The 22847-nt window shown below is 55.4% G+C and overlaps 1 protein-coding gene across 4 annotated transcripts; it reads left to right on the top strand.

The window, feature by feature from the left end:
- Positions 1–1786: 1786 nt before the first annotated feature.
- On the top strand, positions 1787–21777 carry KCTD15 (potassium channel tetramerization domain containing 15). 4 transcript variants are annotated; one of them, XM_023229078.3, is made up of 7 exons: positions 1787–2581; positions 4703–4801; positions 6462–6554; positions 7179–7354; positions 12884–13028; positions 17244–17549; positions 18791–21777. In XM_023229078.3, the coding sequence occupies exons 3-7, from the start codon at positions 6489–6491 to the stop codon at positions 18947–18949; spliced, it is 852 nt and encodes a 283-aa protein (XP_023084846.1). In that variant the 5' UTR covers positions 1787–2581; positions 4703–4801; positions 6462–6488; the 3' UTR covers positions 18950–21777. The 4 variants fall into 4 exon arrangements, with proteins under 4 accessions (XP_023084846.1, XP_023084845.1, XP_023084844.1 ...); XM_023229077.2 differs by lacking the exon at positions 1787–2581 and adding an exon at positions 2884–3039 and having other exon boundaries at positions 4706–4801; XM_023229076.3 differs by lacking the exon at positions 1787–2581 and adding an exon at positions 2884–3039.
- Positions 21778–22847: the final 1070 nt, after the last annotated feature.

The raw sequence follows: 22847 nt of genomic DNA, 5'->3' as shown, positions 1-22847 counted from the left end.
AAAAGGATTCAGGAATACAAAGTCCCCAGCCATATTAAGGAAACAAAAGTTGTCCAAAATGGTCAGTTCTTGTTTCCACTAAATTGTACGTTTTTATTATAATTGGTATAAAGTGAAACTCTTAAAAAAAAAAGTAGGAATTTAAAATAAAGTAGAATATCCTATTTTCAGGGTCATCAGTACCATAGTGAGATTTGTCTCTTAAACAATGACACTTAGTATCTCTGTAGTTCCACGAATACTTTTGAAGTGTCATATTAAAACCAATCTCATGGCCTTGAGGCAAAGAGAAGCAATTAGTCTTGGAGTTGTGAATAAATAAAAATCCATTTATACACCCGTCCTTGACATGTACCTTGCAAATCTTAGAAACTTCATCTAGTGGGAAAAGAAATGCTAAATCATGAATACCAATACTAATCACATTGCCATGCGGCTTCCTAAAACAGTTTTGCTTATACCCATCTTTCAAGTATTAATTTATATGTATATATTCACCCATATTGAACACAAAACAAAGGCGTTCCCACAAGCCACCTAGGATGAGGGACAAAAGAAGTGTGAGGGGCCTGGGGGCCACAGGGGCCTTGACAAGCGGATTTTCAGTGAGTCCCTGATCATCCAACAGGAGCCTGCTCCATTTTCCCTCATTCCATCCTCCTCAAAGGCCTGGTGCTGGGGAGGACGTTTCTGTCCATGAAGCTGGGGGTACCCACACACACAACCTCCTCCGACTGTGATTCTAGCCAGCAGTTAAGGGTGGTCTCAGGAGATCAAAGTATTTGAATACTTGCTTCACTTTCTATTTGGGTCTGGTCCCTCAATGCTAAGTGGGATGTGCGTTGGTGGAGGGCTTTGCTGTTCGTTCCTATGTCGTGCTTGGAACAGTCGGCCACAGAGGTGGGCCGACCTCTCGCGCCGGGCCTGGCCTGGCCAGGGTGCCCAGCGCGCAGAGAGAGCGCTGCTGAGCCGAAGCTGGGAGCTGGAAGCCCGGGGGTACCGGGGCGTGGGGAGCAGAGTGGGCAGCCCTTGGGCCTCGCGGGAGCCCCTCCCAACCCCTGCACAGATCCCTGACCTACTTCCAGGGCCTCTTTCTGTTACAGAACAGCTCAAAATCCATAAATTAAGGAAATTAACTGATGGGGCCTGCGGCATCTTTGTAAGCTATTTAAATCTATAAATTTACAACATCTTCTGCATATATCAAGTAATTGAACTAACTGCGGGGATGTAACTTTAATGAGAAAATTTCCCCCTTTCTCCTGTAGTTCGAGTTCGAAGATAAATAAATAAATAAAACCTTCCCTTAGGAGAAAAGTTTCGGCTGATTCCCGTGTGAAGAAGTTACGGAAGCGCGGTCCGGACGCTCTCTCCACGCGGAAGAGGTCCTCTAGTCGAGGGAGAAAGGCCCCCCCACCCACTTCCCCTTCCTCCCACTGGCACCCCGAGTTCCCCTCACCCCAGCTCCAGGCCGACCCCGAGCGCACCCCCACCCCGGGAGTGCGGCCGCTAGGGGGCGCCCAGGCCCGGCCAGAGCTCGAGGTCGGGGACCAGGCGCCGTTCCGGCCCGAGCGCAGCCGCCCAGCGTCCTCAGCCGGTCTCCGGCCCGGGCGTCCCAGGAGCCAGGCGGGGGCGCAGCGCCGGCCGGGCGCGCGCTCCGTTTCCTAGGAGCGGGGAAATGGTCGCGGAGGAGGAGGAGGAGGCACGGGCGGGGCGCAAGGGAAACCGAAGAAAGAGGAAGGGGAGGAGGAGTGGGAGTGGGAGAAGAGGAGGAAGGGGCGGCCGAAGTGGAGACCCGGGAGGGGCGCCCGGGGCGCGGACCTCGGCCGCGGGGAGTTTTGGCCGCCGCCGTCTCCATCGCGCCGCGCGCGTAAAGGAAATGGCGCGTCTTGCCGCGAGCGGTCGGCCCGGTGCCCCCGCGCGTCCCTCCCCCGCGGTGGCCGACCGCGTGTCCGCAGACGTCACCGGAGAGGGGCAGCGGGGCAGGGACCCTGGGAGGGCGGCCGGGGAGCGGGGGAGGGGCTGCCTGGCCCCCGGCTCCGCTCCAGCCCGGGCCAACTCGCAGCCCAGTTTCTTCCCAAGTCCCGCCCCCAGCCCCGGGCGCCGCGGCGGCGGCTGCTCTCCCCTTTGTAACCGAGGAGTCAAGAAATGTGAGAAACGTGCCCTGTGTTACTTATTTGGGAGCCGAAAATTTATGCCCAGCTCCAAGCGCCCGGGGAAATATTACATCAGATGAAATGACAATGATTAAAATCAGCCTCTCCCCCGCCCCCTCCCCGAGCCCGGAGGAGGCCCGGGCGCCGCGTGGCCGGTCGGCGGGGGGCGGGGGGCTGGGCCGCGGAGGGCGCTGGGGCCTGGGCGCACCGCTCCCTGGAGGGTCCTGGCCGCGGCCCCGGCGGGAAGGCGCGGGCTCCGGGAGAGGCGGGTGGGGATCGCCCGGCGAAAGGAGGGGAAACGACGCGTTTTTGTCGCCGAGCGCGGCAGGCGCGGGCGCGCGGAGCTAATTGCGACTCTAATCCTCTGCCCCGCGGCGCAGCCGAGCCCCGAGCCAGGAGTCGCCGCGCGCGCCCGCTCGCGCTGGGTAATTTGGGGCCGGATCGCTGCCCTTTGCGTCCGGGCTGGGCCGCGGCTAGGCGCGGGCTACGGGCTGGAGTGGGGGGCTGGTTTTCTCTCCAGCAATCGAAGGAGGCCGCCGGAGAGAGAGGAGGGAGGAGAGGAGGTGGGAGCGGCGGGAGGGCAGCCGGAGAGCGGCGCGAAGAGGAGGCGGCGGCGGCGGCCGCGAGGAGGGGAGGAGGCGAGAGGAGGGTGGGGAGGGGAGGCCCCGGCGCGCCGCGCCGCGAGGGGCCGCGCGAAGCGGGGGCCGGGGCGGGAGGGGTGGGTGGGGGGAGGGTTGGGGGCGAGAGAGAAAGTAACTCCAGGACGAGACCGGAGCGACCCGCGCAGCAAGCATTGGCAGCGAAGCTGCGCCCGGCGCCCGAGACCGGCGGCTGCGGGGGGCGGGGGCTGCGCCCGAGCCCGATCTGCCGCTCCGGCTCCGAGGTAAGCCCAGCGCGGGCGGCTACCGCTCAGCGCCGCGCACCCCTGTCCCCGAAGTGGCTGCGATACTGAGAAAGTCGCCCGGCCAGGGTCCGGACCTGGGCGGGGGCGGCCGCTTTGTCCCTCTGCTGGGCGGCGGGGGCTGGCGGCGCGGGGGCGCCCAGCACAAAGGCCTGGTGCGAGAGTGGGGCTGCCCACGTGGGCTGGTCCTGGCCGCGGGTGGACCCTCCCCACGCGGGCGGGCTCGGAGCTTCCTGCCGCGCGGTGTGTGTGTGTGTGTGTGTGTGTGTGTGCGCGCGCGCGCGCGCCCGCGCGTGTGCAGGTCCCCGCACTCTGGCCCCTGTTCTGGGCCGAGCGCCCTGCAGAGCTGGCGAGTTTCCGGGGTCAGAAACGGGCTCACGCAATTGGGGCCTCTAGGTGCACAAGGCCCGGCTTGGCGCCCAAAATCAGAGAAAGTCTCCAGCGGGACAGATGTGCGTCCTCTGACGCCCACCCCAAGAGTCCGAAACCTGGCAGGAGGGGCTGTCGCGTTGGTGGTGGGCGCGCAGGGTTTGGGGCTGGGAGAGGGCCGCGATGAGACGGGATCGCCGCCTGCAGATCCGGTTCCCCGCTGCCCGCCCGCACCCCCTGACCTGGACGCGCGCACTGGGCACACTCGCAAACACACCGGGGGGCGGACCCCCGCCACTGCAGCGCCTTTCTGTCTTCTGGCGGCCCCCACCCCCGACTGCAGAAAGATAAGCTTCAAGTTTTCGCTTCGTGTCTCAAATGTGCATGAAGGAATTTAACTGCACGAGTGAATAACAGCATTAGTTTCAATTAATTTTTTTTAATCCCGGCAACAATAAACTTTGAGAACAAAAGCGCTTTTACGTCCTTAATTAGGCGAGCTTCCCATCTGTGGTCTCCAAGTGTCTGCCTCTTGATTTAACTTTGTCCCCGCCCCGCCTCCACCGCAACCCCTCCCAGCCCAGCCCGGCGCTTCGGGTGCCGCGGCCACCCCGCCCCGAGGCGCCTCCAGCTCTGGCCCAGCCGTCTCCCGTCGCCCCTAAGTTCACACCGGCCGGCTGGCTCCGCGGCGGGGCGGGGCGGGGTGGGGGGGAGCTGGCGCGCACCAGGTGGCCCGCCTGCCTCTCGGGGGCCACCCCTGGGACAACTGTGCAGGTCCCCGGGACTTTCGCCCCGGGCCAGCGCCCTGAGTGCGGAGCCGAAGGGAGCTCAAGAGGCGCCTTCTGTTTACCTTTTATGGTTAAAATAACAGCTTAGCAAAAAAGCGACTTCACGAAGAAGCGATTTAGTGAAATCGTCTCAAGCTGCCGCAGCTCAGCCAGTTTAATCACCCCCAGAGAGCCGAACAACTGCGAGCGCAATGGGACACAAAATCATTTTGTGTGTAAATGAGCGTGGCATTCTGCTCACTTCTCTCTGCTCGGGCGGGCGGGGCTCGGCGGCAGGCGGGCGGGGACCCGGGTCTCCCGCCGCAGCTGGAGAAGCGGGTCACTACCGGGCCAGTTTGGAAACCCGTGGGCCCTCCCGACCACTATCGCTGAGGCCCCTGCAACAGGCGGGCCAGGGCGCACTGGGGCTGGGTGGTGGGTTTGATGCTGGTGCTGGTGGAATGAACTTGTATCTCTCACTGCACCCACTTTTGTGCTTCTGACTTAAGCAGTGGTCTCGGAAAGAGGGTCGTGGTCCTGCAGGGATGCGCTTGTTGGGGGAAGCCTTGGAGATTCACGGCAAGGCGTAAAGCCTGGGGCTTCCAACGGTAAGTTTCTAGTTTGCCATGAACATCAGGTTGTGCTTGGGAGGTAAAAGGGGCTAAGAACGGTGGATCGGCTTCTGTGATGGGGGCTTGGTGTTCATGTCACTTTGGAATAGTGTCCTGGTATTGGGTAAAATATCTTGCAGTCTGCTTTGATAGAATTTCAGCCAGAATTCCTTCCTGTTCAGTTTATCCTCAGCGCGTCTTCCCTTCTGACTCCTCCCCTAGCAGAGCTTCCTAGGGCAGGATAATCCGTTCCTGAGGTCTGTTTTGGTTCTCAGAACTCCTTGAGCTAAGTGACCTGGTTTTGTTTTTTTAAGCTTCTGGAACTCAGGAATGCCAAGAGCAGTGGACCCTGAGCCCACAGGCCCCAGTGAGGGTATACATTTACACATCACTGTCTGCCCATTGCAACCTCCCACCCCAGTTTTATGTCAGGAAACTTCCCCGGGCACTCAGGGCAGGACAAGTCACAGGAGAGCAACCTTGCTTACGTTTGCAGGATTTGATTCTCATTGGATTAAAATTGGATGTTGAATTTCAAGGCACAAATTTTGATCCCAGAGTTTTAATGGGAAAAAGCAATCCCATGGGTCCCAAGAATTTCATGTGGTTGCTCTCTTAAAGATTAAACCTTCAAGAGTCGTCCAGCGTAGGTTTGTGGAAGCCAGTGTCTGTGGATGTGTGAAGGGGGGTGACTATTCACGTGCAAATCTCCTCCTTCCTCCCCTTTGAGACAGCTGTAAATCAGTGAACGGGGCTGCAGAATCCTGCCCCTCCTGCCTAGGGCCTGCAAAGCGCCCCTGGGTGTGGCTTCCAGGCACTGAGGGACAATCTTATTTCAGGTGGCTACAGCACAGGGGAGAGTCACTGAGTGCCTCTGGGGAGGAGCAGTAGAAAGGGTCCATTGGTTGATCTGCTTGCTCTCTGCTTCCTCCTGGCCATCTCCTGATGCCTCAGGGGTATGTGATGGTGAGGGGTCTGGAATGCATTAGGCGTAGACAACGCCACTCTGGGAGTCTGGGGAGAAACTGTGAGGTGCAGACTAGGCAAACAAAGACAGGTTTTCTCTGCTATTGGGAGCCACAGAGAAGAGGTGGCTTCCCAGGTGACTTGCCCTTATCCGTGTGCCTGGACTTCTGCATAAAGGCTTCCCTGTGTTTGGCCAGATGCAAGCTGTATCTTATCACCATGGGAATGGTACTAAGAGAGGTCCTAGGTTCCCTGGCCCATGGAGGGTGAGGGGTGCTTTCTGAGCCTTGGTCCACGAGGCTTTTGCAAGAGGAGACACGCTTGGTAACATGGCTTGAAACGAAAATACCAGGAAAATCTGATTTGTTCTGAAACATTTTGGGGCAATAATGGTGAGCATATGTTTCAGTGCTGTCATTAGGCGAATTAGCAGACATGGGGCTGCCCAGAAAACACATGTGTGAGTGTGACTGTGTGTGTGCATGTGTATGTGTGTCATCTGCTACAGCCTGGAGGCCTGCTTTGGGGTGTGGAGACAGAGACAGTGGTGGTGGAGTCAATCAGGGAGGGCTGCATGGACCTCGCAGGGTCTCAGAGAGCATGCAGAAAGAACGATTCTAAGTGTCTTTGACTCCATGGTAGATGACTATGAGGAATAAGCCTTCTCTGGTTTCGTCGATGCCTCCCGCAGATACTCTGGGCAGGGATGGAAGCCTAGATGCCTCACCGCAAGGAGCGGCCGAGCGGGTCCTCGCTTCACACACACGGCAGCACCGGCACCGCGGTGAGCCTGCAGGGTGGGCTGGGTCCCCACCAGGGGTCCCCTCTTTCCCTTCTTCCCCAGCACCTGTTCACTGGCTGCCCTTCCTTGGGGCCATGACACTCAAGGTGGCTGTTGACTGGCTGTAGGATTATGTATTTTTGAAACAAAAATGCTCTTAATTTGATGTGAAATTTACTACATGTATAAAACTCAACGCCTTAGGTGCTGAGGAAGTCACTAATTTAGAGGTGTCTCGTTACTGAGACAAACTTGCAAAAAACCCCTGAATCCCAATTCACAAATTGGTGATTCGTTTGTCAGGGGATATTTCACATCTAACACATAAGCCCATGACCTTTAATTAGAATTTTGCAGTTTGTTTTATGCCCCTGGAGGCTGACACCTTGAAATTTTTTTTTCTTGGTTTCTTATTGCTAATAAGCATCTTTCTTTTTCCCTCTGGTACTTTGAAGAAAATGATGCAAATACACTTAATTACAGTGGTGGCCATAATTTGTCAGCTGAATATGTGATCAGGCACCGGCAGAAGTGATCTGATTAGATCTGTGATCACACTGGCAATAAAGGGAGTGCATGGCCATGTTGTGGAGAAACTCTTGTGTTCCGCTTTATTTCCATCTCTAGGAGGGAGGAAACATGTCCCGGCTGTCTCTCACCCGGTCGCCTGTGTCTCCCCTGGCGGCCCAGGGCATCCCCCTGCCAGCCCAGCTCACCAAGTCCAATGCACCTGTGCACATCGATGTGGGTGGCCACATGTACACCAGCAGCCTGGCCACGCTCACCAAGTACCCTGACTCCAGGTAAGAGTAAGCTCCTTGAAACATCAGGCACGTGTGGGTCAGGGCAGCAGCTGTAATCTGCTGCCTGGGGGATGGGGTCTCTCCCCCCGTCACTCCACCCACCAGGCTCTCCAGGGTACACAAGCTGACACAGCCTGAGGGAGCTAGGGTTGGGGAGTGCGTATCTGCCTGTTGAAAGCTGCTGTGCACAGAGGCTTGTGACCCTGACTTGACGGCATTGGTAGTGCAAGGTGGACCTCCTGACCCACCTTCAGGGGCCTAGGGCTTATTCAGAGCCAGCCCTGCCTGAGCCTGCCAGCAGCGGGCTGGGTAGTCTCACGTACCTTCAAGGTTCCTCTGGAGCAAGACTTAGGCCTGGCCTCTGCAGAGGGTCATTTGTGAGTGATACTGAGTAGGTAAGTCTTGGGGTTATGGGGGTAGGTATTTAATCCTATTTCCTATTCCACCCCTGGGAAATTCACAAGGGGAGGAAGGAGGAGCTGCGATAAGCAGCAGTGTGTCATCTTTGTTATTTTCGGTGGCCACTGCTGGGCCCTAGAGGCTAGCAGCAGGCTTTCCTTGGAGCTGGTGTTGCAGTGACTAACTAGGAATGAACCACATACCTCAGCAGTGGATAGAGGATCTCAGGCCAGGACTCTGGTTGGGGGCTCACAGGTACCCTTCATGCTGCTGAACTTACAGGCTGCCCAGGCCCTTGGGCCTGCGAGAGGTGCGGGGTGCTGGGTGCTGCCAGCTCTCCTGCTCTTCCCTGCAGGGCGTTTCTCTCCTGGGTGAGGGACCTGCTTTCCCCGTTGGCACGGCAGCAGGACTGACCCGAGGTGGGGTGGGTCTCTGAGCAGCTTGCTCAGCCGAGGATGTTTGCTCCTAGCACAGAGAGGCGGTCACCGCTCCCCTGGGGCTGCTGAAGGCTGAGCGTGGGAGTGCCAAGGCTGCGGGCATCACCCCTGTGTTACGCATTTAAAATAACAGGAGGAGTTAATTAATCCCCCAGACACTAAGGGATCGTCTCTGGGGAGCATATGTGGCAGGCTGCATTGTCACTGGTGTGGTGGCTCAGAGCAGGGAGGATGGTAGTACGTGGAGGTGGCTTTCCGAGCCTTTTGGGGCTGCAGGGGAGTCCGTGCAGGGGCTGGCGGGGTCCCTTGAGGAGGAAAAACTGGAAATGGATGCAGTGTCTAGTTCCAAATTCAGAGAGTCTAGGGTGCAGATGGTGACTGGTGTTCCAGTACCCCGGGTAGACAGAGACTCAGCCTGGGGTCCTGTGGCCTTGGGGCTTGTGGGGTGGGGACAAGAGCCACGGGGCCAGGTGAGCAGTATCGGTCTGTGTGCTCACTCACAGAGCCCTGTCTAGGATGGGAGATAGATTCTGCTTATTTAATTTCCATTTTGCCTTCTGCAGCATTTCCGAGTTGTTTGAGATAGATCATCCCTTAATCGGTTGACGACGTTTGTGAGTGAAATTCATAAAACCTTTGCCCACAACCCTCTCTGAAGAGTGTTTCTTGAAATCACAGTTGCCTGTCTGGAGTAATCACAGCCCAGGCCCTGGGGGAGGCTGGTGGGAGGGGCTTCTCATTCTGGGCTCTTGGCTGCTGCCTGGGAGCAGGAGGGCAGGGGGCCATCTCCCCACACCCAGCCCCACTGTGTTGCTCACCCATTGCTCTGTTCTGGTGTAGGGTGTGCTCTCATGGGGAGCTAGGGCCCCTGTGACCCTGTGATCTGGCACTTGGGACCCTCCTGGTGTGCCCAAGGGGTGGCAGTCTATGTTCGTTCTTCCCCATGGCTGGGGCTCAAGGTGAATCCGTTGTTCTGCCTGGATGGCCTCTGGCTGCCATGGGGGCGCTCTGCAGGCCTGAAGCTTTGGACTAGAGACCAGGGATGGTGTGACCTGTAGGACAATCAGGGGCCAGGGAGCCGGGGGGCCTGAGAAGTGGGTCAAGCAGCTATGCTGGCAAGAGCACCTCAGATCTCTCTTGTCCTTCTTGTAGTGGATTATTATAATATAAGCACTGTTTTCCACCAATTCTGGAAAAAATTCAGTCTCACCCAGTGTCACTGATCTATGAGACACCTGGAGATGGAAGACTAAGAGTGTTAAGCTCCTCAGGGTGTTTCTGGATGGTGGCGATGACCTGCCCTAGGCAGCACTGTAAAAACTGGGACCTCCACCCTCAGTTCCCACCGGGAACTCTTCCTGGGCTTCTGGGTCTTGGCGGTTGGGGTGGCCTGGATGCTGGAGAGCCTCGTGCCGGGTGCCTCCTCTGGTCTGCCTAGGAGCAGTCACTGGTCCTCATCTGAGACAGCTGAGCGCAGCCGGGGCTGGGAGTGGACTCCCTGGGCCGGCCCCCTTGCTGGTGTCCTGCCTGCTTGACCCCCATTAGATGCCGCCAGCACAGCCACACTCTGACATCCATCCTGACTGTGGGAAGCATCAAATGAAGATGTCCAGGAGCTTCAGAACTCTTAAAACCTGGTGCCTGAAACAGCCAGGAAATTGGAGCCAGAGCTTAAAAAAAAAAAGGAAATAAACAAGAAGATGAAGGCCATCCTGATGTTCCCCCTTGTGCACACAGGGCGGGTGGTTGGAGGCATCTTTTCTGCCCCTGAGGGTCCCAGCTGTTGCAGCGTGAACTGGTCACCTAATTCCATGGAGGACTTCGGAAGCCGGCGCCTCAAACCCTGCAGCCTCTCTCAGAGGGTGACCTGGGCCATTTTCCACGGGGAACGTGGAGCCCCTGACAGAGCTGGGAACTCACACCTGCAGGGCTGAGAATGGCTGGGAGCTCCTCCATGGTGATTATCCTCACCTTTCCTCAACCTGCTCACGTCCTTGGCAGCCTTGGACGCCGAGGGCATGAAAGGCCTCTGTCCTAAGAGGCTGTACAGCTGCCAGTTGATCCAGGAGTCAACACTGAACCATGGAAAGATCTAGAATCAGCCTGTCCTGAAATAAGGCAGATGGAGAACCTTCTAAACTTGGACCAATGAGACAACCAAGAACCCATCCAGTCCTGGAATGTGAGTGCATCAGGAGTCTTCTAGACCAACAGGACCAGCTAGAGCCTCAGCCAGACCTGACGTCAGAAGGGTCGGGAACTCAGCCAGGCCTAGAATGCTGCCTGCTTACATGGACTTTGGAGCTCCACTGGGAATGGTGGGGAGAGTTCCCAGAGAGGCCGAGGGTTTGGATCTGCTGACTCACCTGTGGATGTAGCTCTTACTTCCCACCGGTGCCACACGTGGACCTCAGCCACTTGCCAACCACTGCCCATGGTATCTGGCAGCCTGGGCCAGACCCATCTGTCTCCAGGAATGCTGGGTGGCCCTCACTCTGACATCTGGATGCCCACGCTCTGCTAGGCCAGGTCCTAGGGCCTTTGTAACTGGAGCCAGCTGTGGAACCCACAAGCCTTTCCAGCAGGGGCTGTGACCTGCAGTGCCATTATCACCAGGCCTAGGGGGTTGACAGGGCTCTTCGGCTTTTACAGCTCTGAGATGAATTGTATCTGGGTGACTGCAGCTCTGGTTCCACAGACTCAGGCTCACAGCAGACTCTGACCTCCCCATGCCCATCAATGAGACAGCCTTGCCCTTTTCTTTCTTTCTTTCTTTTAAACAACAGTGTTTGGCTTTCTTGGTCAGGCTGGAGTATGTGGTGCGATCCCAGCTCATTGCAACCTCAAACTCCTGGACTCAAGTGTTCCTCCCACCTCATCCTCCCAAGTGGGCTACAAGTGCATGCCACCATACCCAGCTAACTTTTAAATTGTTTGTAGAGATGGGGTCTTGCTGTGTTGTCCAGTCTGGTCTCGAACCCCTGGCCTCAAGCAATCCTCCACCTCAGCTTCCCAAAGTGCCGGGATTACAGGTGTGAGCCACGGTGCCCAGCTAAACCATGCCCTTTATACTACCTTGCTAGGACAGAAACCCGCACCACGTTCCCAGAGACTCCATACCTGGACAGACCATCATGGCCAATGCATTGAGTGTGCCAGGCCATCAGAGCATAGGATGGTGTGGACGGGAGGCCCTGAGGACAGACTTGGGGGCTCTAACCCTCTCAGTTCCTGCCCAGCTAGTGTGTCCTGGGTGCAAGTGGCAGTGGGGCAGGGCCCTGGAGGCAGCTGACTTGGAGTGGACAGAGAAGTGGGCTGCTGTTGGGACAGGGGGCATCCCTGCAGGGGTCCCTGCTGGTGCAGGCAGAGAGTGAAGGGTTTAGGCTCCAGCTTGTGTGCAGGCCAGGCTGGGAAGCCTAGGTCCCAAGCTGGAGCTACTGTTCTCCCAGCTGTGCAGAGAAGCTGCCACCTTGGCAGGGTCCAGCTGGGCTGCCTGCTGAAGGATGTGATGGTGCTGCCTTTGGGGAAATGATGCCAACCTCCCTCCTGTTCCCAAGCCAAGCCCTTGGCTATCCCCAGCCCTCTTTGGGGTTCCTAGTTATCCATAGCTCGACCTGGGGTCTGCCAGGGCAGTTTCCAAACCAGAGCTGGCCGCTCTGGGCACTGGCGAGGTGATATCAGCCCTGGCTCTGAGACCTGGCTCCTTCTCCCTGGAGTGGACAGGGACAGGCATCAGGGGCTCCCCAAGACCCTTCTCCCGGTCTTGCATTTGTTAGAACTACTGCCCTTCAGAGGACAGGGTACCGGCACCTGCCTTCTCTCCAGTCCCCATCCCCCACCGCTAGGTGTGGTATGCATACACTCTGGCGTGTGTGCACATATGTATGCACTGTGGCGCGCTTGTGTGCATGGTTTCTGTGTGTGTACATACTGGCGTGTGTGTATGTCTGCGTTGTGGCGTGTGTGCAAGGGCCCTGTTGCGTGTGTGTACTATGGCACACTTGCCATCCCTCCTGTCTGCCTCTTTTTTCTCCCCGTGGGCTCCCTGAGTGAGCGGCAGTGGGGGATTTGTGCCGTCATGTCTCTGGGTACCTGGCATGGACAGGTGCGTGTCCCTTCCTGGACGTGTCTGGGTCTGCGTGATATGTGTGTGCTGGGAAGGAAGGGACTATGTGACCCCGTGCCTGTTGCACAGGCCTGTTGTGTCTCACACTCGTTTACATGGGTTGGGTGGGGAGGATGTATGTCCTGGCTGGTTTACTGGGTGTGTGGCTGTTGGCAGGGGTGTTGGATGGTTCATGTGCATTTTCTGGGTGGATCTGTCCGGCAAGGGTGTGTGCACCAGGCCTGTGACCAGCTGGTTTGTGTGTAGGGGATAAGGTGCCTGTGTCTTGCCATAGCTTTCCAGGCCCATAACATAACGTGTTGGCGGGCTGGTGTGTACAGCTGGGTGTGTCCCTCTCTGGCTGTGACTTGCGGGTGTAGGCAGGATGTGTGGTGTGTCCTGTCAACTGTAGCCTGGCTGCCCCGGGTGTGTGCAGATGTTGCCAGGCCTGGAACAGTTTCAGAGTCACCCATGTCAGGTCCCTCGCCCCTCCAGCCGTGTGGGCCCTAAGGAGTGGGGGCAGGGCGTGGGAAGACAGGTGGACTTGGCTCCATCCTTCAGATGTCCCACCTCACCTGTCTCTCCTAGAATAAGCCGCCTCTTCAATGGCACTGAACCCATCGTCCTGGACAGTTTGAAGCAACATTATTTCATTGACCGGGATGGGGAGATTTTCCGCTACGTCCTGAGCTTCCTGCGGACGTCCAAGCTGCTGCTCCCGGATGACTTTAAGGTAAGTCCGTGGCTGGCGGCCCCCCTGCACTGCCTGTGCGATGGCATTACACAGGGGACGCTGTGACTTAATAAATGGACCCCTGGTTGTCATGGTAACCATAAAAAGTTAAACGATGAAGCCGAGGGCTAAATCAGTTTTTCTAAACTAATTTTGTTTTCTCACATTTTTAGCTTATTTATCAGGGTATATAACAACAATTAAGCTGTGGAACGTACCCCAGCTGAACATTTGTCGTGTTTAAACATGGGCGCGTGCCAGCGATATAGTAGTTAGCGGTTCATAAATCTGTTCCATCAGCTGGGTGCGGTGGCTCATGCCTGTAATCCCAGCACTTTGGGAGGCCGAGGTGGGTGGATCATTTGAGGTCAGGAGTTTGAGGCCAGCTTGGCCAACTTGGTGAAACCCCATCTGTACTAAAAATATAAAAATTAGGCTGGGCACAGTGGCTCATGCCTGTAATCCCAGCACTTTGGGAGGCCGACGCGGGTGGATCATGAGGTCAGGAGTTTGAGACCAGCCTGGCCAAGATGGTGAAACCCTGTCTCTACTAAAAATAGAAAAATTAGCCAGGTGTGGTGGCAGGCCTGTAATCCCAGCTACTCAGGAGGCTGAGGCAGGAGAATCACTTGAACCCAGGAGGCAGAGGTTGCAGTGGGCCGAGTACTCTAGCCTGGACGACAGAGCAAGACTCCATCGCAAAAAAAAAAAAAAAGAGAAAAAGAAAAGAAAAAAATAAAAGGATAGCTGTAATTAGGCTTTGAAAAATAAAGTATTAAAAAAAATACGAAAATTAGCCAGGTGTGGTGGCAGGCGCCTGTAACACCAGCTACTTGGGAGGCTGAGGCAGAAGAATCTTTTGAACCCAGGAGGTGGAGGCAGAGGTTGCAGTGAGCCGAGATCACATCACTGCACTCCAACCTGGATGACAGAGCAAGACTCTCTCTCAAAAAAAAAAAAAAAAAGGTCTGTTCCGTGTTGGGCAATTTGCAGGGAGAAAAGCCCTGATGACCGAAACAGATACCCTTTAAACAAGGTAACCTCCAGGTCAGGGTGAGCCCGTCAGGGCGGGTGACCTGGTTCCCTGGGTCCTGCCTCAATGCTGAGCCCCTCCCACGTGTCAGGGACCCTGGGAGGAAGGAAACTCAGGCCTAGGGTACACTGGCATGTACTAATACTAGCAAATATCTGTCCTTCCTTCCTTCATTCCTTCCTCTATTCAAAGGACCAGTAGCCCTGGGGCCTTGTCTTTCATCCAACTCAGTTACTGGGTGCCAGTCACTGAATTCAGGCTGAAAACAGTGAAACACACACATTAGGCCCTGCCCCACAACACTTACAGTCTAGGGGGCAGACGGATACTGAACTTAAATTCCATGTGACCTGGGCTGGGTGGGTTTGAAAGAAACGAAGTTCATCTGGGTGGTAAAGGCAGAATGGGGCCAAACAGGTGTGACGGCCTTGGTGCAGGGGATGGGGGCGGCAGATGGCTTGATGCATTCCAGAACTGGAAAGAAGGTGTCAAGCCTGGAGCCCTATGGCCTGGGAGGGGAAGGGCAGGAAAGGAGGCTGCTGTTTGATGTCAGGACCTTGGCGGGTGGCCCAGTGACTGGTATTTAACTCTGAATGCAGTGGAAGGGGTGTGTGCAGGGGAAGGGCAGTTAGGTCTGCAAATTGGGACGATCTCTCTGACTGTTGTGTGGGGAAGGAGGCAGGGAGGGGTGGGGGTGGGTGCAGTGAGGCAATTATGGATGAGGCCCCTTCCCCAGGCCAAGGGAGGCTGGGTGGAGGCTTTGGATGGACCAGGATGGATATAGAGAAGATGGCACAAGGTGGCACATCAGACTTCTGTTTAGCACAGGCACAGTGGCTCACTACGGTCATCCCAGCACTTTGGGAGGCCGAGTGGGGAGGATCCTTTGAGGCCTGGAGTTCAAGACCAGCCTGGGCACATAGCGAGACCCTGTCTATACAAAAATTTTTTTTTAATTCAAAAAGGCCGGGCGCAGTGGCTTACACCTGTAACCCTAGCACTTTGGGAGGCTGAGGTAGGTGGATCACCTGAGGTCAGGAGTTTGAAACCAGCCTGACCAATATGGTGAAACTCCATCTCTACTAAAAATACAAAAGTGAGCTGAGCATAGTGGTGGGCACCTGTAGTCCCAGCTACTTGGGAGACTGAGACAGGAGAATTGCTTGAACCCAGGAGGCAAAAGTTACAGTGAGCCGAGATCGCACCACTGTACTCCAGCCTGGGCGACAGAGTGAAATTCCGTAAGTAAGTAAATAAATAAATATGCAAGCAAGCAAGCCAAAGCATGTGGTTGTGGCAGTGTAAAGGGCCTCTTGCAGGTGCCCCGGGGCTTGTGGCTTAAATTCTGAGTTGGTAAGTCGAGGCCCGGGGTGGACCAGGCTGTGGGAGTGGGGTTTCTGCCCCTGCATGGGAGAGCTGGTGGGGCATCAGATGGAGAAATTCTGGGCCATGACAAAAGATGGGGTTGTCTGGCATGCAGTTATCATTTAAAATCTCAGGAGAATGGCCAGGAGAGGTAGCTCACACCTGTAATCCCAGTGCTTTGGGAGGCCAAGGCAGGAGGATCATTTGATCCCAGGAATTCTAGACCAGCCTGGACCCTGTGTCTACAAATAATAATAATAATTATTATTATTATCCTGGCATGGTGGCTCATGCCTGTAGTCTCAGCTGCTTGGGAGGCTGAGACAGGAGGATCCCTTGAGCCTGGAAGTTCAAGGCTGCAGTGAGCTGTGATCACATCACTGCACTCCAGTCTGGGCTACAGAATGAGACCCTGTCTTAAAAAATAAAATAAAAATCTCAGAAGCAAGTGAGAGTGGAGAGAGCAGAGGCCCAGGATAGAGCCCTGAGGAACGCTTGCATGGGGCAGGAGAGGCAGGATGGGCCACTGACCGATGAGAGGCCCAGAGGTCAGGGTTAGAATCTAGGCCTCCCTGGAGGCAGTTCCAAAAGCCAGGACCAGCAGGTGGAAGGGACTTAGGGCCTGTAGATCAGGGGGCTGGGCTTCCTTGCCTCTTCCTCAGGCATGAGTCATGGGACCTATGGGACCTTGGCCACTCCTGGTGGGATGGGTGTGGGTGAGCATATATGGTGTGCATATGTGACCTGGGGCATGGGGCCACTATCAATGCCTGAGGGACAGTCTGTGTGAGCCTGCTCAGCCCAGAAGGGGGCTGCCTGGCAGGGGGCAGGCCTCCCCTCCCTGGACACTTTATCACATTCTGCTTGTTTGGGCAGGGGGCTGGGCCAGGCACTTGGCACATCTTGCATCCTTTGATCCTCACTTTAATTCCCTGAACTGGTTGTTTATATCCATTTTATACATAAGGGAACTGAGGCCGGGCACAGTGGCTCACACCTGTAATCCCAGCATTTTGGGAGGCTGAGGCGGGTGGATCACATGAGGGCAGGAGTTCAAGACCAACCTGGCCAACATGGCAAAACCCCGTCTCTACTAAATATAAAAGTTAGCTGGGTGTGGTGGCAGGCGCCTGTAGGTCCCAGCTACTCGGGAGGCTGAAGCATGAGAATAGTGGAGTTTGCTTTGAGCCAAGATCGAGCCACTGCACTCTAGCCTGGGTGACAGAGAGAGTCCGTCTTTAAAAAAAAAAAAAAAGGAACTGAGACGCTCAGTGATTGAGGTATAGAGGTTTAGAGGTCTCAGGGCTGGTTGATGATAAAGGTGAAAATGTGACCCAGGCAGGCCTGGCTGGAGAAGAACTGTTTTTGCTTCCAGGTGGGCTGTGAGCTTCTCCAGGATAGGCACAGGCCGGCTGCCTTGTGCCCAGCATGATCTCTTCTCTCGGTGGGATTCTAAGGCATCAGCAGGTCCCCAGGCATAGGCACAGCCTCCTCCTTTAGTGGAGCTTCCGGTCTTTCCATGGGGAGGCGTCACTGCCCAGTGCCTGGGGCCAGATGGAAGGGTTCAGGGGGGCTGGCACAGGTGCACATCAGTGGCTGCCCTTGGGACAAGGCTAGGTTCCTTATACTGGCAAACACTCAGTTGCCCCATCTGTACAATGGGTGCAACCGGCCCAGTCCACACGATGCCCTGGGAGTCGCAGTTCCTGCAGAATTGGTTGGAACCGGCAGGCCGCCTCCCACCTCCCCCTTTCCCTGCGCCCCCCACCCACCCCTACCCCCACACCTACATCAACACCCTGTGCGCCTGTCCCCAGGACTTCAGCCTGCTGTACGAGGAGGCGCGCTACTATCAGCTCCAGCCCATGGTGCGTGAGCTGGAGCGCTGGCAGCAGGAGCAGGAGCAGCGGCGCCGCAGCCGGGCCTGTGACTGCCTGGTGGTGCGCGTCACGCCCGACTTGGGCGAGCGGATCGCACTCAGCGGCGAGAAGGCCCTTATCGAGGAGGTCTTCCCTGAGACTGGAGACGTCATGTGCAACTCCGTCAACGCCGGCTGGAACCAGGACCCCACGCACGTCATCCGCTTCCCGCTCAACGGCTACTGCCGGCTCAACTCGGTACAGGTGAGGGCTGCGCGCTGCCCCCTCCCCGCCGCACCCCCGGTGTCCGCAGAGCCCTCCAGGGGCAGAGTGAGCTGGAGGGAGGCGCGATCCCTGAAATGGTGAAGCCCTCCGTGCCATCCTACAAAAAAGGCAACAATGTGTGGATGCATAATTTATATCCCTCTCATAATTAAATGATGGTGCCTGGGGGATGGACTTAAAAAAATCGATCTGAACTTTTTTTTTTTTTTTTCCAAAAGGATGTTCTATAAAAATGGCCCAGAGTATTTTCAACAAAGCGTGCTTCATTTGACACCCACATTCTGACTTTGGATTCGAATTAAACCCAGGCAACAGGCGAGGCAGGACAGAGGCTGAGTGGAAAGGTGGCCTGGAGCCCCCTCCCTCTCCCTGCTGACCTGGGAGCCACAGGCACCCACCAGCTGCCAAGAGAATCCCCGGACCAGCTCTTCCTGGATGGGTCCAAGAATTGGACAGCTCAGATGGAGTGAGGGCCTATTTTCCAACAGCTCTTCACAGACCCAAGAGCTTGGCACATTTCCGGTTTAGGGTAGAATGGGCTTTGCAGGGAAGAGGTCCCCCCATGCATACATTCCACAGCCTGTTGGTCAGAACTTGCTAGTTGCAGGAGGCAGGTGTTACACACAGTCATCAGACCTCACCCTCACAGAGACAAACCCACATAGTTGTGGACGCCTGCAGAGACTCAAATATTGAGAGGACTTCTCCTTTTTCTCTCCCTCCAGAGCTCCCACTAGCTGATGTGCCCCCCAGGCCTCAAACCACCTGGAATGCACAGCTCAGGGAAGCCGCTGGATGCCTAGAGGCGGAAGGACAGGGAACTCTCCATTATTGGGGCAGGACTCAGTTAGGCAGGATGCTTGGGGCCATGTGTCTGGAGAAAGGGCACAGGTTACACCCTACAGAAGAAAGAAGGGACCCAAAGGCTCTTTTTGCCTCCTGGAATCAAGGTCCTGAGGGCAACAGAATGGTGACCTGGGTGGGGTCATCCAACTGGGTTTGGTAACCTGAGGGGTCACTGGGCCTGGCAACTTCTGTCCCTCTGATGGTGGAACCCAGCACGTGGTTCTGTAGGGACCTTTGTTGGTGAGCGAGACTGATACCATCACAGGAGAAGGTGCTCTGGCTGGCTGCCCCAGCAGGCACCCACCTGCCTGCCAGGCCAAGCCAGGTGTCCTCTTGCAGCTTGGCCTTGATGACCTCTGTTTCTTCCTGGGCAGGTCCTGGAGCGGCTGTTCCAGAGGGGTTTCAGCGTGGCCGCGTCCTGTGGGGGCGGCGTGGACTCCTCCCAGTTCAGCGAGTATGTGCTTTGCCGGGAGGAGCGGCGGCCGCAGCCCACCCCCACTGCTGTTCGGATCAAGCAGGAACCCCTGGACTAGGCCCTACTTCAGTGCCTACCTGGGCCCCCCCAGGAACCTGGAAACAGTGCTGGGGAGTTCTGCCTGTGTATGCTTGGCCATGGGCATGAGACTGAGGGTGAGGCTAGAGGGTCCAAAGCTGGCCCAGCAAGCACCAGGGCCCCAGGTGTCATGGCAACAGAATGTAGGATGCTGGAGGCATGCCTGCAGAAGGACTGTTGATGTGACCCAAAGATGCAGCAGTGGGAACTCAGCTGCCAGCTCTCCCAGCCCCTCAGCTTCCCAGCCTGGCGCAGCATCCTCTGAGGCCCTGGGGCCTGCTGGGGTGGGTTTGGAAGAGCTGTCTGCAGCTACTTCAGAGGAGCTGTTTATCCCTCTCCACGCAGGGCAGACTCTGGCGGGTCTCCTAGCGTCCGAGATGGCTTATTTTTCTACAGTATTTAAAATGGATGCAACCCTAACTGCAAAAGTCAGAGAGGCTGACAAGGACCAACGCTTCTTTATCTGGTGCTCAGTTCTCAGTCGGACGTGCAGCATGGCTGCACAGCATGGCCACAGGGTGGACCAGCTGCCTGGCATTCAGGCCTAGATGCCTGCAGGGCTGGGGCTCTCGGGACAGATGCAGGGATGTGTGCTGCAGGGCTGCTGGGAGGAGAGTGGTGGGGGCCTGAGGGCTGAGTGACTCTGTAACCACCTGAGACCTTCACCTTTGCTGCCGTCGGGGGCTCAGGCTACACTCCCCGGGTCACCTGACCTCCTACTGCCCGGGGGCTTCTGGTTCTGTCTGTGTGGACTGGCACCTGGGCTGCTGGAGAAGTCTCCTCCCATTCGGACCAGGCTCAGGGCTGCACCTTACCTCAGGAATGGGCCCCACCACAAAGGGGCCCATCTGTCAGCAGCGTCTTCTAGGTCCCCAGCTCAGGGAGCCATCCCCAGCTCCAGTTTTCTCATGTGAATATGCACAGAGTTTTAATTAAACTTGTTACACTAGCCTGCCGATGAGACCTGGACACAGACAGACCTGGCGCTCTTGACCCCCGATTCCAGTGAGGACTGGCCCTGAGGAGTCCTTGCAGACCTGCTGCCCCCACCATGACAGGCCCAAAGATGGACACTGCCCCCCTGGCCTTGTGACAGCTCCCGGAGTGTTCTCCAGTGGAGAAACCACAGAGGACTGGTGGGTGGGGCTCCCCAGTCATCACCATCCTGTGTACAATGGCTGTAGACTTGTATATGGCTCCTTTAATATTGTAAAGATGCTGATGTACAATTGTCGTGCGTTTGTGTGAACACATTGCATTCCCAGTCCATGCCATAAATGATGCTCTCAAGCAAAAGACTGGAGGCTCTGTCCTGTGCAGAAGCAGCAGCCGGACTCCCGCATTCGATGTTGTGCAGGGAGGTTTGGGGGCGGAACGGATTCCTCCCTTGGATCCTTCAGTTCACATCGAGGAATAACCTGCAGCGGTGGTGGGGGAAGGTCAGTCACTGGGTCTTGAGCTTGGTGTTATTTATTGCATTTGGGTGTCTGTCCCCTCCGGGCAGCACAGATTCTGAATCCTGATTCACAGTCCCTAGCCAGATGGGAACTGGGAAAGAGACAGAAGGCGTCTGGGTGCTTTTGAACCCTGTCTTAAATGTTTGGGATTTTCTCTCTCACTGTTCCTTGGTTGGGGATGATGTCCTCTTTAGACCCCCATGTAATGGTATGAGAAGGTGGCATGCAGTGGCTCAGGCCAGCCAGGGGGGCCGAGTCGCACTGCCAGCGTGAGACCTGCAGTTCACCTGAGCACAGACCGAGATCTCAGTATGCCCCTATGTAAACAGATTCACATAGGCCTCCAATTTTAATGAGACTTTTTGCATTTTTTTCTCAAAGCCCTTATGTTCTAACCCATGAGAACCATTTTACCTGCCCCCTAAGGGCCACCAGCTTCGACTTGCCTCAGGGGACAGCCGCACAGACCAGCCGCTCCCTGTCCAAGGCCGCAGAGCAGACGCCATTCCGTTGTACAATCGAATTTGCTGGACAAACTTGATAGGTTTCTTTGCTTAGCAACGAGCCTATAGTTGGCACATCTGCGTTTTGGCATCTGAGGCTCCCATCTGAGTGGAGGAGAAAGTGTTGTGTTTATTAGCAAGGAAGTCTTGTGAAAACAGCTCGCTGCTGTGTGTGTGTATGGATTTTTCTGATATAACAGCCAGCATGGTTACTGAATGGTAGAGATTCTCGAACATTCTCAAACTCTCTTTTTGGGTAAATCATTGTGCTAAAAATAAAGTTTATTAATAAAGAAGGGGAAAAAGGAGTAACTACCTGACTAAATGTTACTCTAATTTATTTATTTCTTTACTAACTAAATAAAACCAGGAAGTAATGATTTTACATCAACCAGAGAATTTCTGAATTTATAGAGAAATACTATGTTCCCATAATGATGCTATAATTCTAATATATCTAGTCCCCATAAACAGTAAGTACAAATTATCATTCCTTTAAAGCATTTTTACACTTCCTGGAATGAGTATATTATAAGCAATCTTTTGTCACATGCCAGCAGTATAAATGTTACTTCTGCTCTTTGTAAACCTCAAAACTCATTATTCTTGATTATAAGCAACTGGACAGAATCGTGCCAAAGCTTCCCAGTTTCCCACCAAACCCCTGCCAGTGAGTGCAGAGAACTCGCAAAGCCACAGCAGGTGGCCCCAGCCACTGTCCCACTCACAGGGGCCCCAATGCCAGGTCACAACACTAATAATATCTTTCAAAAAAATGTCTTTTTTTTTTTTTTTTAAGCTACTGCTTGACTGTTCCTTAGAATAAATAAAGGATATTTTATAAATTACAGCTCTAGCCCTTGGTTTGTCATTCACGGAAGCAGCCACAATCAGGCACTCCGGCATGCGTCCTCGGGAACCACCACTCCCCACACTTGGGACCTGGTGTGGCTACTGAATAGGACCTTAACATCCCAAGTCCCAAATCCCAAAGCTTCCTGATTTGAGGACCGACCAGAGAGCAGCGGTGTGGTCTCTACGCGCTCGGTGCACATGCTGTTGGCAGATCTGGTGGGGAAGGTGGTACAGGCATGGCCTCCCTTCACCTCTCCAGACCCCCAGGCCTGGACTCAAGTGTTCAGGCTGTGATGAGCGTGTTACACTATGTTGGTTTTGCATGTGTATATTTCTGTGAACCAAACCACTAACACATTCCAAAAAAAGGAAAGTGGGGCCTGGCACGGTGGCTCAAGCCTGTAATCCCAGCACTTTGGGAGGCCGAGGCGGGAGAATTGCTCGAGCACAGGCGTTCAAAACAAGCCTGGGCAATCTGGTGAGACCCCATCTCTACAAAAGAATTTAAAAATGAACCAGCCATGGTGGCCTGTGCCTATAGTCCCAGCTACTCAGGAGGCTGAGGCGGGAGGATCACTTAAGTCCAGGAGGTTGAGGCTGCGGTGAGCCACGTTCGCATCACTGCACTCCAGCCTAGGCAACAGAGCAAGCCCCTGTCTCAAAATAAAATTAAACAGAGAAAGCACAGCCGAGTGTGGTGGCTCACGCCTGTAATCCCAGCTCTTTGGGAGGCCGAGGTGAGTGGATCCCCTGAGGTCATGAGATCAAGACCAGCTTGGCCAACATGGTGAAACCCCGTATCTACTAAAAATACAAAAAAAAAAAAGCCAGACGTGGTGGCATGTGCCTGTAGTCCCAGCTACTTGGGAGGCTGAGACACGAGAATCGCTTGAACCCGGGAGGCATAGATTGCAGTGAGCCAAGATGTCACCACTGTATTCTAGCCTAGTGACAGCGAGGCTCCATCTAAAAAAAAAAAAAAAAAAAAAAAAAAAAGGGAAAGCACAGATGTGAGAAATGGGGAAACTATCCATTAAGCCACTGGCCAAGAGAATATTTAACT

This window comes from Piliocolobus tephrosceles, chromosome 21, assembly GCF_002776525.5.
Source record: "Piliocolobus tephrosceles isolate RC106 chromosome 21, ASM277652v3, whole genome shotgun sequence".
Lineage (NCBI taxonomy): Eukaryota > Metazoa > Chordata > Mammalia > Primates > Cercopithecidae > Piliocolobus > Piliocolobus tephrosceles.
This window is presented reverse-complemented; position numbering and strand designations above follow the sequence as displayed.